This window comes from Brassica napus, chromosome A10, assembly GCF_020379485.1.
Source record: "Brassica napus cultivar Da-Ae chromosome A10, Da-Ae, whole genome shotgun sequence".
NCBI lineage: Eukaryota > Viridiplantae > Streptophyta > Magnoliopsida > Brassicales > Brassicaceae > Brassica > Brassica napus.
The window spans coordinates 3,247,962-3,264,617 of NC_063443.1; the positions used below are offsets into that span (position 1 = coordinate 3,247,962).

Sequence of the window (16,656 nt, forward strand, 5' to 3'; positions counted from 1 at the left end):
GTGATCTTGCTCCAACAACAGAGAGTCCTCGCTATCTTTTCCCCCTATCTCCTTGACCAGATCACCATTGTCATCAGCATCATCCAGAGCGGAAAATCTCGAAGCAACTTTAACTTGTTCATACTCTCGCGTCTTTGACTTGGGACTTTTACTCGCCTTTCCTGGAGTGACATTTAACCACCCTGTTATCACTTCACCTTTCTCCACTTCTTCCTCTGTATTGTTTACTACACTTGTCTCCACATTCACATGTTGCTCAACAACCTCCTCTCGAGGTTCCGCTGACTCTGTAGCTTTCCCTTCTATCCCATGTTTTATAATCTCTGCAACTGACTTAAAAGTCTCATCTTTTTTGTTCAACACACAGTCCTTGTCAAAGTGACCCCATTTTCCGCAGGTATTACATCTCGAAGGTAGCCGTGGGTAAATGAATTCCACCAGTGAAGATTTTCCGTTCTTTGTGAAGTTGATTTTTTTTGGTAACTCCTTTGATAAATCTGCGTTGATGAAGATCTTTGCTAGCTTGAAGTTTGAACAAGAAGCTGTCTCGGGATGAAGTCTCACCGGATGCCCCGCTGCACTGGTAATGAAACTTAAGCCCTCCCAGGAGAACATGTTCGTCGGAACGTTTTTAAGATAAACCCACATTGGTATTGACTTGACTTCTGGTTTCTCCGTAAGCTCATCCGGAGTCCATTTCGTTACCACCAATGGTATGTTACCAATATTCCACATCCCTCTTCTAAGTATCCTCATCCTCATAGCAGGATCAAGAACTCTGAACTTCATCATTGTAGAGTCAACTTCATGAACCTCAACAAGTTGACCTTTCCCACCTTCTCTCCAGATTTTGTTTACGACGGCGTGTATCCGAGCAATGTGTGGTGCAGTATCCAGGAATTTGCCAATCAAAAAGTCCTCCCACAGTGGATTCGCATTGACTACTACCTCATCTGGTATCTCTACGTTAGAGTGACCATCCAATTCAGTAATCTCCAGATTATACTTGCGTAGCATCTTCTTCTCATGAGCCACATCAACCCACGACGCAGCTTTCAGACCACCCGCTACGACCTCTTGTTTTTTTTCCCTCCATTCCAGTACCTCCTTGCACTTGAATCGAAATCTCCCCGACATCCCGACTTTCATCAACACCCGTGACAGGTGCAGACGAGTCCGGCGGCGGCGCCAAAGCCATACGAGAACCTAAATCGCCAATCGCCTTTGAGTTGCCCTTTTAGCAAAACGGTGCGTTTAGACCGAAGCCCATGTTACAATTAACATAAACACAAACAAATAACGATAATTAACGTAAACCCTCATCCCACTATCATCTGTCTCGAGCACATAGTAAGATCGTTTCATTGTTAAAAGCGAAGCTAACGACATCTGGCACACGAGCCAACTGTTGCTATTCGATCAATGGTCCTTTGCTTTTTTCCTATTAAGACCGTGGCACTTTATAAGTGGATGACCTTACTTAGTTAGCCATTAATATCGCACCACGTGTAAGCAAACACATGTGAATTAAAAGATTAGTAGTCCAAAGAGAGGAAACGTAAGAGCTAAGAACCAACCAAGTGGACGCAGGAACTCTCAACACAACCAATCCCCCGACTCACCACTTCCCATATTGGATGATGATACCAACCAAAAGGTAACTGATTTCGACTACTTTTACTTCCCCTTGGGATCAAAAGGAACAAAGTGATGTGAGACCCAATTTTGTTTTGTGCCCTTTTCTTTTCTACTACACACAAATGTCACATACCTTTTCTTAATAGTGAATCCGCTTGATACTGATCAGAAAAGTTTAATTGAATAATCCTATCATCAGCTTCCCTTATAATATTTTTTTTCCAATTCATTCGCCTAGAGCTGAATTATATATGTGGTCGAGCAAAGTCCTGCTCTATTGATATCTAATTATCATGGTTCGCTGGCATCTATCGGTCATTCAGATCATCACATACATGTTTGATGTGACACTTCTGTCATCTCATAGTTTTTTTTGGGGGTTAAATGTGTTTGTACTTATCCTCATTCACTTTCTAAAGTTACAAAAAAAATGATTAAAATATTATTTAGTATGCAAGATTTCATCAAAAGCTATCTCGATAATTTTTATGATCGAAAGAAAAATTTTGAACTTAAATTAATCATCTAATCTATGTACATCTCTCAACCACTTGATAACTTTTAACATATTTAGTCAGTAAACAATGGGCCTGGCCTTATGAGCCCATTAATTGAAATCTGATCTCACTGTCTCTCTCTCACACACGTCATCCATCCCTCAGGCGACTTCTCCCCTCGTTGCCGAAACCTCAGATCGGAGGAACTGAAAATTCGAAAAACCCTAAATCGAAAGATGATGAAACCCGCCCGTTTCGCGATTCGTTCCCTCAACGACGTAGCTTCTCGTCAACCATGGCGTCCTCTCGTGCCTAGAAGCTTCTCAGCCAACGCTAACGAAGGTAACAACCATCCTACATTTCCACCAATTTTTTCCGTTAGTCTAACCACCGAATCGAATCGAATCAGAGCAGATCCATCTTCGTTGGACGATTGGATGTTCGGCGGAAACACCGGCAACGATGAGAAAAGCAGTAGCTTCTTCCAGCATCTCGGCAAGGCGGAGAAAGACAAGCGCGGGTATACTGGCTTGGGCAGATCGTACGGAAACGGTTCGAGAGGCTCCGTGAACAGAGACGAGACCTTCGATCCTTCGTCCGATGGTGTTGATGGTAAATTGAAGGAAGCTGCGTTGATTTACAACATTGATGATGACGAAGGAGGAGGAGCGAAGGATGGTTACTCGTTTAGGCCTGATGTCAACAGCTGGGGAGCTAATCACTTCCCTAGGGTAATGCTTTCTTTACAACTCTTGTATGCAACTGTGTTACTTGAATGGTCTAGGATTGAATTTGGAGTGTATACCTCTAGTAAAGTCTCAGTCTTTATCACTTAAATGATTTGCGTTTATGTGATTTGATTGTGTAGTCATGTATAGTGTGTGTGTGCTTTGGGTTTACATGGCATGATGATGATCTCTTCTTGTTTGCTTTGACCAGAGAGACATTAAAAGTGTTTTCTTTTGTTTCGTTCAGGATTTAGGTTATAGAAAGCAGATGCAAAGACCTAGACAGAATAACAAGGCGGAGATAACCACCGAGGAAGTTCTCAAGAAAGCTGACTTCAGGGTGAGTTTAGTTTGATTGTATATGTTTCTGAAGTAGTGAAGCTTTTTGTTGGTCTGTGTAAATTTTGCATCTGTGAGCTTTTGTTTTTCTTTTTGTACTCACACCTTTGAACTTTGTTTTTGTTGGACAGAATGTTCGATTTCTTGCGCAGTTTATCACCGAAGCTGGGATCCTCGTTAAGAGGAAGCAGGTCTCAAATTGGATGTTTATCGCTTTAATTTTTACTTTGTTTATACGTTTTGCTAATCCACATAATGATGGAATCTTCTCTTTTTTGTTGACCTCTTGCACAGACTGGCATCAGTGCCAAGGCACAAAGGAAGATTGCTAGAGAGATCAAGACAGCTCGTGCTTTTGGGCTGATGCCCTTCACGACAATGGGTACAAAGGCATTCACATTTGGGAAAACCATGGAGAACAGAGACCAAGATTTCGAGTATGAAGTGGTTGACGATGATGATGAGTATGACAACCCAGCTGAGTGAGATTTCATCCACTCTCTTCTGCCTTTTAAATCTTTGGCCTAAGTCTAGTGCTGGCTAGTTTTCATTTCCGAGGTTTTGATCTATCAAGATTTGAAATAATAGGATGTTACCAAAAGTGGAGAATACGTCACTTGAATTCCTCCTATACCAAGGATTTAGGATTTGTATTTTATTTTCTCTTGTTGTCTTACTTTTGAAGATCAGACTCAGAGTAAGACTGATTTATTTATAATTGCCTCTCCAGTCAAACATTAATCCGTGTACCTGTAAGATTATGGTTTCTTTATTCTATAAACCAAGTCTTAATCAAGTATCATCTCGTGCTACAGCTGATGATGATGAACACGAGGAAAAAAAGGGTTACACAAAACTTATGTTCCTGAAAACACAATTTATCTGGAACCCCTCTCTGTTCTTGTCATCTCCATGTTTCTAACATCTTCGATTGTTTGCTTCTTCCGTTGGATCAACCTCTCGAGCCTATCCCTATCTGCACCTGGAAGTTTACATGGTCGGTCCATAGAAGGTACAGCTCTGGATCTTTCTAGCAGATCCCGCTCTTTTTGCTCTGCGAAGCAAAGCAATGATCCTGCACAGACCTCTTTAGCCGATGGCGGCTTCCCCGGTTTGAACCTCTGAAGCTTAGAGTACTCGTTGATGAGATGAAACATGTAGTCATACACCCGGTTCATGCTAATGCTTTCCATATAGCCCTGTCCTCTTTTTCCTATTGTTTCAGCCTGTCAAAAAAAGGATAACATGAATCGATAACTCGATGAGAAAAGTGTAGAACACACATACATCAGAGGGGTTGGCATTGCCCCAGTCCACCGCGAATTTGATGGACGGACATAGATCAGTGGGAGAGACAGGCCAGTAGTTTTCCTTGGGGAGGAGGCCTCTGCTGAAGAAATCTTCATACTCTGGTGAGATTATGAGTGTCATGGAACCGCATGACATGATATACTTTAGAGATACTGACCACGCGTAACCCTCTGCATATATTTTGTACCTTATGATACAAGCAATCCAATAAAATTAGATCCCACTCGCATCCTCAAGCCATATTTGATAGAAAACTTGGGGTTCTCTAAGAACTTACCGGTGATTGCATTGGTTGGAGAGCTTAGACTGTTCAAACCCACCTTTTGCCTCTTCTGCCCAGTTCTGTATTTAAAACACACACCTCAGCATCACTGCCGCTAGACTAAACAATTCGACTTAAAAAGCCTTTTAAGTGAAGTAAACCTGGCGCATAATCTGTGCTCCCCATAACCTAGAATGGTTGCATTTCATCAACTCCATTCTTATAGGCGACACAACATCAGGATTCCCTTTCCAGTAAGCTCTAGGTTGCTTGCTATCCCAGCTACTTCTCTTAGACCCTTTCTTTATATCCCTAAACTCTTCTTCCCACGGCCTTAGATTTGTCTCCGACCTTTCATCACAAACACACATATTCAGACAAGAGTTTGACTAACAAACAACAACAATGTCCAACAGAGAGGTAAAGGGACATGTACCATCCCCAGAAAGACCAATCAGGAAAAGGAATGTCCAAATGAGCTTCATTAGTACAATATCGAAAAAGCGGGGCTGGGAAGGACTGATGCTCCGTCCTGTTGATGATGGGTTTGTCCATGCAATCAAACATCATGTCGACATCAGGAACCATACCCGGATACTTGCTGAGCAGCTGCAGAATCCCCCAAACGGTGAACATCATCCTGCTCTGCACGCAAGCGTAGTAGAGATCCACGTACAGCTTCCCCGATAGTATCACCACTCTGAACGCAGCGTTGGCTTTGGCCTTCTCCACGTGCTCTTTAGTCACCCCTGTCTTTAGCCACGGCTCCAAGTCTCGGTGAATCCACCTGGCTTCACACCAAATCAACAATGGTTTAATAATCCTAATAAAGAAAGTTTGAATCTTTCTGAGTGGACATTACCTGAAAACGTCGGGGCATTGCGGTTGATGGTGGGTTCGATGACCCGACCCGGAATCCGAGGAGAGGGTATTTGGTTCGGGGGCGGAGTTGTGCGGACAAGAGAAGTAGGAGCATTGGAGGATTCGGTAAGTCGTGGCTTCGGTGAAAGATTTGCGTGGGAAGATGTGCCACGGTGTTGGTTCCAAGTTGTGTCCGGCGAGAGTCTTTGTCTGAGCTACAAAGTCGTCAACCTGTTCGACGGGATTACTTTAGTGAAGGACAAAAAAAGTATCAAGATCACGGGAAGTAAAGTAGCACGTGTTTTTTTAAAAAAAATGCTAATTCAGCTCAAAATCCAGATCTATCAATTGAAAACGATTAGTAAAAAGCAAAACCATAGTTTCGAGTATCTAATTTAGAGTTATGTCAGCTTCAGATAAATATTCCCCAAGACAGAAAACTGCAACATTTAATGATTCTGTCAGATCTACATATGTGTTTCATATTCATATGTGAAATTTGCATTATTGCTGAGTGGGAAGAATAAATAGAGATGTCTCTGATGGTGAAAAGGGAAAAAGACAGACCTTGTAGAGAATAACAGCGGTGAAGGAGAAGAAGCAGAGAGCAAGAACGCATAGAAGGAGATGTGAAGGTGTACGAGGAGAGCTCTTGTGAGGGAGACGAATACGTAGACGAAGACCCATTTTGTTTTGCCTTCTTTCTCTTTTCTTCTTCCGTTAAACTTTTCGTTTTCTACTTTCCTTTCTTTTTCTTGCGGTGGCCTTAGAAATTCTCTCTGTATATACAGTGCCCCGCTCGTTCCGGAGATTTAACTTTTTCTTTTTCCTTCTTATGCATCACTTTGTTTCTATTTTAATTCTAACTAATATTATTCACTTTAATATTATTTGATAAATTATTAATGACTAGACTAAACTAAACTAAGTTAGAGTGCTTAATAAAAAAAGAAAAATGTATTTATGTATAAGCAATTTTGGTTAGTACTAATACTCTTGTTTTTTTTCGTAAACGGTATGTTTTCTAAAACTTGTTTGATTTTTGTGTTGTTTATTTTATAAAGAGCAAATTAGCTCAATATACTAAAAAAGGTGGGATACCATAGAATAGGGGGAAAATGGTAATGATGGGAAAAAAAATTGGAGGAAAATAAGATATGGAGTGCAAATAGGGGATATTTGGTGTGTAGGGAGTACAAATTCTCTTTTATAAATGCGTTTACTTTCCAATAAATTTGACAGAACGAGGATTGCTGGTGGCGTTTACTTAGGACTCTATACTTATAAGAGCCCATGAGCCTGTGATGCTTCACATTCTCTGCATGGTAGTGTTAGGATTACAAATCACAAGACGAGTACCATTCCTTGGACTAAAGCCCAAGAAAGTCATGTACTACTTGCATGGCTCGTCTTTGATCCACTTGATCTGTTTTCATGTTTGTATTACAGTCTCTATTTTCCTAAATTCTGTTCTTCCTCTTTTTTACTGGTCTCTTTCCCTAACACTGCCTTTCTTCTTATTTATATGTTCAGCGGATACCTAGATAATTTAAGATCAGATAAGCCAATTATTAGGATCTTTATAGCCCTGTTCGGAAGGGAGACGCAGCGTCAGCCAGCGGCGACCAGAAATAAACACGGACGACAGCAAAACGAAACACGGATGAGAGAGAAATTAGCCGCTGGCGTTTAAAAGTCGACTTTGGATTCTTAAAACGCTGACGCTATTGAATTCCGGCGGCCTGAAGTTTGTTATGTCTGAGCTTTTCAACAATCTCTGCGTCTAAATCCAACTAAGATTTATTCAGTTTCACGTTCTATTTTTTGACGTTGACGCTAGTATCCGCATCTTCACAATGAACAGGGCTTATGTTAACCAGGTTTTTATCTAATTTTGGATAAGTATATATGTATTAGTATTACAAGAACTCTCCATCTTATTCCTACTAAGGAGATGGAGGTCAGGAGCAACATAACGTTACCATGTCTTTTGATCCATTACATAACATACATAAGTATATACCTTTTTCCACATCATAGAACGTATCTAAGTAAAGTGGGAACATAGATGTGGCCACATGTATTTACATATCATTCATTCTTTTATTTGTAGAATTTTTCAATAACTTCCAGTGTACTTCTTGGTACCGTCACTGGGACTAGTCCTGGTCGTCAGAGACGGCCTCATAGTGACTATAGTGTTCTCGTCTGCTCCTGCTTCCAGGGCAGCCTTCCCAGCTTCTAGAAACTTCTGAACAGCATCCTCTGCGTATTTGTTGCCTTCACGTACTGTCATGTTTTTCCCAATGTCTGGATATGAGTTTAGCAGATGGTCTCCAACAAGTTGAGAAGCGAGCTGGATTAACTCCACCTGGAACTCTGAGAGCTTTGAGTCTTCTTTCGCTCCCCATGGCCTTAGTGATCGTTCAACTTCTGCTAGTTTCTCTGTGTTGGTTCATGTCAAAAAAGGAAATGACAGTTAGAAAATTATATTCCCACAGTTTACAGAAGAGTAAAGCCGTCATCAAGGTTAGATATTTGATCAAACCAATCTCAATTACAAGTAATTTTTTTCCTATTAATTAACACTGGTATACCTAATAAGTCACATCACTAATACTAATTGCTCTGTTCCATTAAAGAAGTTTCCTAGAGCTACGCATAGCCAAAATACTTAGTTGTCTTTACAAACTAGCCTCCCATTAGTTACACATCTGTAATGAGTAATGAAAATTAGCAGACCTGGACAATCTTGGCGAGGAGAGTCTCGGATACGGAAGTACTTCTCAAATGTACCAGCCCATGCATCTCTCTTGGTAAGGAAATGAGACTTTAAATTAAAGAGTTTCTTCACAGTTGCTGGTATAGAAGAATGCTCATACTGTGAAGTTGGTGTTGGACCATCAGGTTCATGTATCACTACAACAAAAAAGATTCACACACATACGAAAGTTATAACATATGCTACAAAAAAAAAACATATACGAGTAATATTTACATACCAGTGCCCTTCTCGATCCAAGGAGAGATAATGAAAGTAGGAACCCGAACACCCAACCGGTCAAACCCGAAATAAAACGGATCCGGTCCAATGATCCCATCAGGATTCGGCACACCCTTAACCGGCGTGGGCACATGATCATAAAACCCACCGTGCTCATCATAAGTGATCAACAAAGCCATCTCTTCCCACTGCGGACTACTCCTTAACGTCTCGTACACTTCCTTAACAAACCTCTGCCCCGCCGCCACGTCGTGCGACGGATGATCGTCATTCGCGGGGAAAAGATCAATATCGAAATACCTCTGCTCGATCACCGAATAGTTCGGAAGCTTCCCGAGCTTCGCGTGGAGCTTGAACTTAAGCGCGTAGCTGTGGAACTTCACCAAATGCTTGAGCCTGCGGAGAGACTTAAAGAAGAACGTCGCCGGGATGTTCTGGTAGTATATCCCGAAGCTGAGTCCCGTCTCTTCTAAAGAATCGAAAATCGTCTTCTGAGGGAAACCTCTGATGAGATCCTTCTTGACGTTGCTGGAGCATCCGTGGGAGGTGGCCGAGTGGACGTAGAACCGGTTCGGCTGAGTCGAAGTCGGAACCGACGCGAACCACCGGTCGAATATCCCGAACTCGTTCGCTAGCTCGGTGTAAACGGGCAAGACCTCGGGTTTGAACCCGCTCATCACGTTCTTGGCCATCCCTGGCTCCATGCTCTCCGCCTCCTGCGCGAATCCGTTCATTTTCGGGTCGCCGGACGTGTCGTTGGACCCGAATATCTGCTCTCGGATGGCTTGGAACGAGTGGCCTGGATCCATGTCGACGAAAACGGCGTCGTTCGAGACGTAGATCTTTTTGGAGTTTGGATCGGAGGCGTTGAGGGGGTTTGACTCTTTGCCGGTTAGGCCGTCGATTTCGGGTCGGGTTGGTTTGAGCCAGCCGAGGATGTGATCGAAGGAGCGATTCTCCATGACTACAACGACTATGGTCTTGATCGGTCCTTCGATCTTGTGGTGTTTGGAATCGAGAGACTGAGCGGAAATTAGTAAGTAGAGGAAGAGGATTACGGTGGCGGATACTCGCCGGAGAGCCATTTTTCCGGTGACTCTTGCGCTCGAAAGATCGGCGGAGTTTCTTCGGGGAGGAAAGATGAGGAAAGGGAGAGCGATGAAGCCGATGACTTTTTATGTTCCCCGTCGGTAACGACTTTTCTTTCTTACAAGGAAAAAATAATCTTTTACGTTTGACTAAAAGTCAAAGCAAAACCCAACCAAATACGAGGTCATAAACAATGCATGTGTCTTTTGTCGGCAGATTATGTATGAAACATTTAAAGATACAAGTTAGAAGGTGTTCTATGATAGTACAACATAACTTGAAAGATTGTTTGCATATCTAATTTGTCTGTTACGTCTAGGTTATGATCATTGATGAAGGCTTGCAGTAGTTTCAGTGAACTGTTTTAAAATAAATATGAACTCACCCTCTTAAAGGTAACACTCAAGGATGGAAAAATAATACTAGTAGTTACAATTTTCAATGAAGTAAACCATGATTCTTATGGTGCAAAAAACAATTCCATCTGTAAAAAGAAGAGAATAAAACTAGCTGTTTTCCATTTGAATCGTCTTTTTTGGTTGTTTTGTTTATTTCTACTTAATCACATCTGACTCCATTACACAATAGACACATTCATGAATGCTAGAAGAGAAGGAGGATTGGATATTAAGCCGGTGAAAGAATCAAGCTTGGTCTGTTGTTCGAAGTCGATTTGCTAATCGGAAAAAGGTCTCTATGGACGACTAAAATTACTCAACAAGGTTTATGGGTGTGGAGGAAGCTTTTGAAGTATCGAAAGATTGCAAAACATTTCCATAGAGTTAAAGTTGCGAATGGAGAAACAACTTCGTTTTGGTATGATTCTTCGTCGTCAATGGAGAAGTTATGGGATATATGTGGAGACAAGGATTCATTGACATGGGAATATCAGCCAATGCTACAGTACATGAAGCAATTCATGGACATAGACGAAGGAAACACAAAATACCATGGCTGAACAGAATAGAAGAGATGATTGATATACAGAAGTTAAAGACAGAGCAAGATGAGGACATAGCCATATGGAAATATCAGGAAGATCAAAATAAAGCGAAGTTCTCAACAAAAAGCATTTGGTTGATGATAAGAGAAGTTCATATGAAATGTGGTTGGGATAAGGTAGTACGGTTTAGCTTTGCAACACCCAAGTATGCCTTTATAGTTTATACATTGGGTGACTATGCATAATAGGCTGTCTACAGGGAGCAGAATGCTTCATTGGACTGTGGAAGTATAAATCCAGAGTGTGTGTTTTGTCGAGAGCCGGTTGAGACGAGAGAGCATCTCTTTTTTTAATGCCAATTTTCGATAGACATATGGAAAGCTCTTACAAAAGGATTATTGAGAGAGCAATACACAACCAAATGGTCTGAGATAGTGAAACTCATCTAGCAAACTCGCAGCAAAGGATACCAAAACTCACCCTTCAATATGTTTTCCAAGCAGCTTTATATACCATATGGCAAGAAAGAAATGCAAAGCGCTATGGAGATGAACCTTCTTCAGCAAACAGACTTATTCACTTGCTGGATAGGAAAGAATATTAGAAACAGATTCACTATATTTCAGAGAATGGGAGATGACTGGTATGAAGTAGGACTGATGTTTTGGTTTGCCACGTGGAGTATAGTATAGACACATAAGAAAAATTTGTCTTTTATACTAGGGTCGGTCCGCCCTACGGGCGGAATGATAATTTAAAAATAATATAAATAGTTAAAGTAAATATTTTTGATTTTTATTTAATATTTGTTATTATTTTAAAAAATGTTTTTTTTTTCTATATTAGTATGAATCATTATTGTATTGATTGTTATCATTTATTCAGTTTTATTCTCATTACAGTTAACTAAAATGTTCCTTACGATTAATAAGATTGTTTATTTGAAATTTTATTTTGTTTTAATTTTGATAGTGTAGTATTGTTGATTTATTTGTTTAATTTGAAGTTATCTAGTTTTATTTATTAAATTACATTATCTTATATCATGTGTCTTTTATTCGACTATATAACTATATATTTTATTTTTACACGGTTGTGGATCTATGTTTATAGTTATTTTATAGAATCCTCGACATAAATATTTAAAATACATTCTACATTTATTTAATTAGAAAACTTAACATAACTCTTTTATATAAAAAAATATTCATTTTTGTTTTTATATTTATTTTTTTATTTCTGTATTTTATTATATTTTTCCTAACAATTATTTTGATTTTTTATTATCTATTATTTTTTTGTTGTGGTCTTCTTTTCGTATAAATTTTTTTTAATCTTTTATGTATTATTATCTCTTAAAATAGTTATTAATTAACACCAAATCTGAAACTAATGTCTTAAAATTAATAGTTGTTTACATATAATAAGTCAAATGGATAGTTGTTTCCTCAAAAAGATGGAGGAATTAATTGTTTTATAATCTAACAAAATTCAAAATAAAATAATTGTATTATTATCATAAAAGAACCTAGTAGATAAATTAATTTTCCATCTAAATTAATATGAGAAAGAGAGCATAGTGTGGGGGCTAAATTGACCATTTGACAAAAAGAGTGGATACAATTTTAAACTATAATGAAGAATAGGGTTCAAAATCTAAGATAAAGAACTAATAAAATAGTGGATACAATATTTGGTCTACATATGGACTTTGTTTCACATATTTTCTCATTTGGTGCATCCATTCACTTTCTCGCTCTCTATTACGATGCCACATTTGTCCTGGTTAGGTAATATGTTGAACTCTGCCACTGCCATTTTTGTTTTGTATTTTTTTTTAGGCTGGTGTAAATGCGTACAACTCTGTTTTTGTGTTGACATTTTAAATGTTGGTTGCGTTAGAAACCTTACCGCTTTTGACTACCAGGCAGATAGGTAAAGTTAACATTCATCGAATTATTTCCAAACATATATAAATGGGTATATCATCATCATCACCCTTACAGCTAACACCATTGTGGATTCGCACAGTAAATAATAAAAGAAGAGCAAGATAAGAGTTTCAAAAACCACAAAGTCGATGACTCAATCTTGTGGTTAATGCTTGTGATTCCAATGGTTTCGTACATGTTCTTCGGATTAGTAGCAAACTGATTCTGCAATCCTTCACGGTTCACCTTTACTCTGATTTGGTGATAAACCGGTACCAGTAGTACTTGGGATTCTCGGTGTGTTGTTCACTGGTATGCCCATGTTTGGTCTTGCCCACTGCAAAGGGTTCACTCTTTTCACTGTTTCTTCTGCCATCTTAACATGCACAAAATTGTATCAATGCAATAAAACTTAGTTAAAACATTAGATAGAGAATCATATTGTTGGGTGTTGTAAAATCTTTGAAACACTTATGAGTCGCAGCAATATGTACTTTTGTTCTCGAGTTTCGATGTCAGCTCTTAGAACTCTGTTGTCGACAGCAGCTGCATCATACTTCTGATTCATGTCACCAAGACGACCAAGTAAAGTAGAATGCTCAGCTCTTAATTGGTTTACCTACCAAACATGAAAACATTTCCTATAAACCAATGGAACGCTGCTGAATAGCAAGAAAGATATCGAGAAATGTAGATGCATATGATTCTCATTCATTTGTTCTTGCTTTCTTCTCCTAGAGCGCCTAGCTGATTCTTGGTTTGAGAGCATCCTAACCAACCAATTTCGAAATATTACAAAGAATTTATAAATTGGACTCGGCTTTAGACTTAACGACCATCTTTCCACTTTCAAAAAGATTTTTCTAAGAGTAACATAAAACTAACTGAAATATTCTTCTTCTAGATTTCAGTTGTTACTTTCTCTTTAAAGAAAGTAGAAACTCCCTGCCACAAGTTGGATGTATCTCTATATATGGAGTGGTTATCAGAAAAAAAAGAAGATCCAAGATACAAAAGTTCTCAAGAATTGTACCTCCTAGCGCGCTTAACGTCTGTAGGATCTTCATTATCAGCTGTTTCTGTGTCTCCATCAAGATCGTCGTCATCAGAATCATCTGGTGATGAAATTCTGGTGGTTTGCCTTGTTGGAACAACATCTGGTTTCTTTTTAACGCTTGTTCAGGGAACATATCTAACAGATGAAACACCGGCTGAGCTTTGTGCCACAACAACAGAGCCTAGAATATTACAAAAGATAACCCCATTATCCACAATCCGAAAAAAATTTCACCCAGAGAGTATATACCATAATCAAAGGAGCTTTCTTTTTCACTACTTGTTAAAAAATCTCCTTTAGTAGCTCCCAATGTTCAAGAAAACCAAAAATCAAAAAGGTAGACTGGGATTTCAAAAGTGTTACCGTTTAGGGATTATGATCTCTCAATCTTGAGCTCTCTTCAGCTGCAAACTGCTTCTCTTCTCTGACCAATCAAACATGATTCATCATCTCTTTCATTATCATCGCCCCAAGAGGGTCTTGCACCAGTGGATCTATAGAGTGAAATCAAATGCCTTGAATGAGCTCTTCTCCTCCAGATGTTCGTTGATGCTTCTACTCTATTCACCATCTCCAAAAAAGCAACAATGTGCACGTTAATATTTCTCGCGGTCACGACGGTTGTAGTGGTGACTGAAGAGTCAGAGACCAAGAGGTTAAGATTGTGCTGAGAGGATTCTGCGGCTATGGCGGCATGGCTTGAACTGTAGCGGTGATCATCTGATGGACCTTGGTCGTAGAGAAGAGGAATACTCATGTATATTTATACCCAACACAAACCGACTCTCAGATCTAAACGACGCATTGAAGATGACATCATGGGGATCGGTTTATTGGGATTAAACATGAATTCACAGCTCGCCGTTTCAGATAGCGTGAGGAAGCTCGGACGTCTCGCGTCGCCGCTGCACGAAGAGAGGAGACGATCTCAAATTCTTCGATCGGACAGAGCTAGGGTTAAAGGGCGAAACATCACGATTCACGTCTTAATGATACGGTGAGTTTCGTTCTGTGACACGTGTCGTGTTTTCAGAACAGGAATTTCCTAGCTGGCATCCTATGTGGCATCACCAGGAGGGATACAAAGCCTATTTTATATATAAAGATTTTCAAAACAAGCTGCACTTGATGTACATCAAGTGGTTTTTAATTTAAATAGATTTAACATTTGAATTATTCAATTCAAAGAAAAAGAACGACATTCTTGACTAATACTTATTAATCAGTAGTTTTGCTCAGTTATTTTTCTCACTTTTGTATGTATGCTCAACCGGACCGAAACTTGATGGTCAGAGAATAAAAGATAATAGTCTAGTAGTACTTTTGTGTTTTGTCTTCACTACCTACTACTTTATTCTGACGCATGGAACGCCATTAATATAGCAGAGCTCAAGAGAAAACTCTATCGTGTGTCTCATTTACTTCAAAAGAAAGCCCATAAAGAAAAAGATAAGGTAGAGAGATGAAGAAATCGGAGCTTATCTTCATCCCACTCCCGGAGACCGGCCATCTTTTGTCAACGATCGAATTCGGAAAGCGTTTGCTGGATCTCGACCGTCGGATCTCAATGATCACAATCCTCTCCATGAAGCTCCCTTACGCTCCTCACGCAGACGCTTCCTTGGCCTCCCTCACAGCCTCGGAGCCTGGTATCAGACTCATCAGCCTCCCGGAGATCCAAGACCCGCCTCCCATCAAGCTCCTCGACACTTCCTCCGAGACTTACATCATCGACTTCGTCGCCAAAAACATACCCTTCCTCAGAAAAACCATCCAAGACTTGGTCTCATCTTCGGCACAAGACTCAAACCATGTCGCAGGATTGATTCTCGACTTCTTCTGCGTCGACTTGATCGACGTCGGACGTGAGGTAAACCTTCCTTCGTATATCTTCATGACCTCCAACTTCGGTTTCTTGGGGTTCCTACAGTATCTACCGGAACGGCACCGTTTGGTTTCTTCGAAGGAGTTTGAAGAGAGCTCCGGAGAGGAAGAGTTGCCGATTCCGGCGTTCTTGAACCGTGTTCCGGCTAAGGTTCTGCCGCCTGGTGTGTTTGACAAACTCTCTTACGCAACTCTGGTCAAAATCGGCGAGCGGTTAGCCCAAGCCGAGGGTATTTTGGTCAACTCGTTCTCAGAAGTTGAGCCGTATGCTGTTGAACATTTTTCGCGTGGAGATTACCCGCGTGCTTATCCTGTTGGGCCGGTTCTTAACTTAACGGGCCGTACTAATCCTGGCTTAGCTTCGGCCCAACACGGAGAAATGATGAAGTGGCTTGACCAGCAGCCAGACTCGTCGGTTTTGTTCCTGTGTTTTGGGAGCATGGGAGTGTTCAGTGCACCTCAGATCAAAGAGATTGCTCACGCCCTCGAGCTCGTAGGGTGCAGGTTCATCTGGGCGGTTCGTACGAACATGGAGGGAGACGGCGATCCTCACGAGCCGCTTCCAGAAGGATTCGTGGAACGAACAATGGGCCGTGGAATCGTGTGTAGTTGGGCTCCACAAATAGATATCTTGGCCCATAAGGCAACCGGTGGATTCGTGTCTCATTGCGGGTGGAATTCTATACAGGAGAGTCTTTGGTACGGCGTACCTATCGCCACCTGGCCAATGTACGCTGAACAACAGCTGAACGCGTTCGAGATGGTGAAAGAGCTGGGCTTAGCCGTGGAGATAAGACTTGATTATGTTGCTGACGGTGATAGGGTGACGCTTGAGATCGTGTCAGCTGGTGAAATAGCCACCGCCATCAGATCTTTGATGGATGGTGATAATCCTATCAGAAAGAAGGTTAGAGATATTATGTTAGCAGCGAGGAAAGCTGTTAGCAACGGTGGTTATTCGATGGTGGCCACCGGAGATTTTATCAAAGATATTCTTGGGGATCACGTTTGATTCATCCTCCATTGGAACCAATGTTATCAATAATGTATAAGTAAACCAAGTTGTTACGAAAACTTAAATAAGCAAACACTATTTGATTGTGATTGTGACT

The 16,656-nt window shown here is 40.5% G+C and overlaps 4 protein-coding genes across 4 annotated transcripts; 2 read left to right on the forward strand and 2 right to left on the reverse strand.

Annotated features, from left to right (window-relative positions):
- Window positions 1–2,218: 2,218 nt before the first annotated feature.
- BNAA10G04660D lies at window positions 2,219–3,998 on the forward strand. The gene is made up of 5 exons (XM_013831698.3): window positions 2,219–2,477; window positions 2,550–2,866; window positions 3,111–3,203; window positions 3,334–3,393; window positions 3,497–3,998. Exons 1-5 carry the CDS (start codon window positions 2,372–2,374, stop codon window positions 3,686–3,688), a joined length of 768 nt encoding a protein of 255 aa, XP_013687152.1. The 5' UTR covers window positions 2,219–2,371; the 3' UTR covers window positions 3,689–3,998.
- LOC106391129 (O-glucosyltransferase rumi) lies at window positions 3,948–6,457 on the reverse strand. Its single transcript, XM_013831697.3, has 7 exons — window positions 6,204–6,457; window positions 5,638–5,867; window positions 5,212–5,562; window positions 4,937–5,126; window positions 4,791–4,855; window positions 4,490–4,700; window positions 3,948–4,428 (listed from the first exon to the last, which is right to left on the reverse strand). Exons 1-7 carry the CDS (start codon window positions 6,321–6,323, stop codon window positions 4,081–4,083), a joined length of 1,515 nt encoding a protein of 504 aa, XP_013687151.1. The 5' UTR covers window positions 6,324–6,457; the 3' UTR covers window positions 3,948–4,080.
- Window positions 6,458–7,517: 1,060 nt separating this feature from the next.
- LOC106391128 (non-specific phospholipase C1) lies at window positions 7,518–9,925 on the reverse strand. Its single transcript, XM_013831695.3, has 3 exons — window positions 8,639–9,925; window positions 8,379–8,555; window positions 7,518–8,081 (listed from the first exon to the last, which is right to left on the reverse strand). Exons 1-3 carry the CDS (start codon window positions 9,723–9,725, stop codon window positions 7,756–7,758), a joined length of 1,590 nt encoding a protein of 529 aa, XP_013687149.1. The 5' UTR covers window positions 9,726–9,925; the 3' UTR covers window positions 7,518–7,755.
- A 4,846-nt stretch (window positions 9,926–14,771) lies between these two features.
- LOC106391125 (UDP-glycosyltransferase 71C5) lies at window positions 14,772–16,648 on the forward strand. Its single transcript, XM_013831692.3, has one exon. It carries the CDS (start codon window positions 15,123–15,125, stop codon window positions 16,554–16,556), a length of 1,434 nt encoding a protein of 477 aa, XP_013687146.2. The 5' UTR covers window positions 14,772–15,122; the 3' UTR covers window positions 16,557–16,648.
- Window positions 16,649–16,656: the final 8 nt, after the last annotated feature.

Bases quoted from the DNA above. Each gene is read 5' to 3' on its own strand.
- LOC106391125 (XM_013831692.3), top strand. From the start codon at position 15,123: ATGAAGAAATCGGAGCTTATCTTCATCCCACTCCCGGAGACCGGCCAT.
- BNAA10G04660D (XM_013831698.3), top strand. From the start codon at position 2,372: ATGATGAAACCCGCCCGTTTCGCGATTCGTTCCCTCAACGACGTAGCT. The intron at 3,204-3,333 runs GTGAGTTTAGTT...TTTGTTGGACAG, and splicing joins TCAAGAAAGCTGACTTCAGG to AATGTTCGATTTCTTGCGCA. The intron at 3,394-3,496 runs GTCTCAAATTGG...CCTCTTGCACAG, and splicing joins TCCTCGTTAAGAGGAAGCAG to ACTGGCATCAGTGCCAAGGC.
- LOC106391129 (XM_013831697.3), bottom strand. From the start codon at position 6,323: ATGGGTCTTCGTCTACGTATTCGTCTCCCTCACAAGAGCTCTCCTCGT. The intron at 5,127-5,211 runs GTACATGTCCCT...TTGTGATGAAAG, and splicing joins GATTGGTCTTTCTGGGGATG to GTCGGAGACAAATCTAAGGC. The intron at 4,701-4,790 runs GTAAGTTCTTAG...TTGTATCATAAG, and splicing joins TCCAACCAATGCAATCACCG to GTACAAAATATATGCAGAGG.
- LOC106391128 (XM_013831695.3), bottom strand. From the start codon at position 9,725: ATGGCTCTCCGGCGAGTATCCGCCACCGTAATCCTCTTCCTCTACTTA. The intron at 8,556-8,638 runs GTATGTAAATAT...TTTTTGTTGTAG, and splicing joins TTGGATCGAGAAGGGCACTG to TGATACATGAACCTGATGGT. The intron at 8,082-8,378 runs GTCTGCTAATTT...GAACCAACACAG, and splicing joins TCCTCGCCAAGATTGTCCAG to AGAAACTAGCAGAAGTTGAA.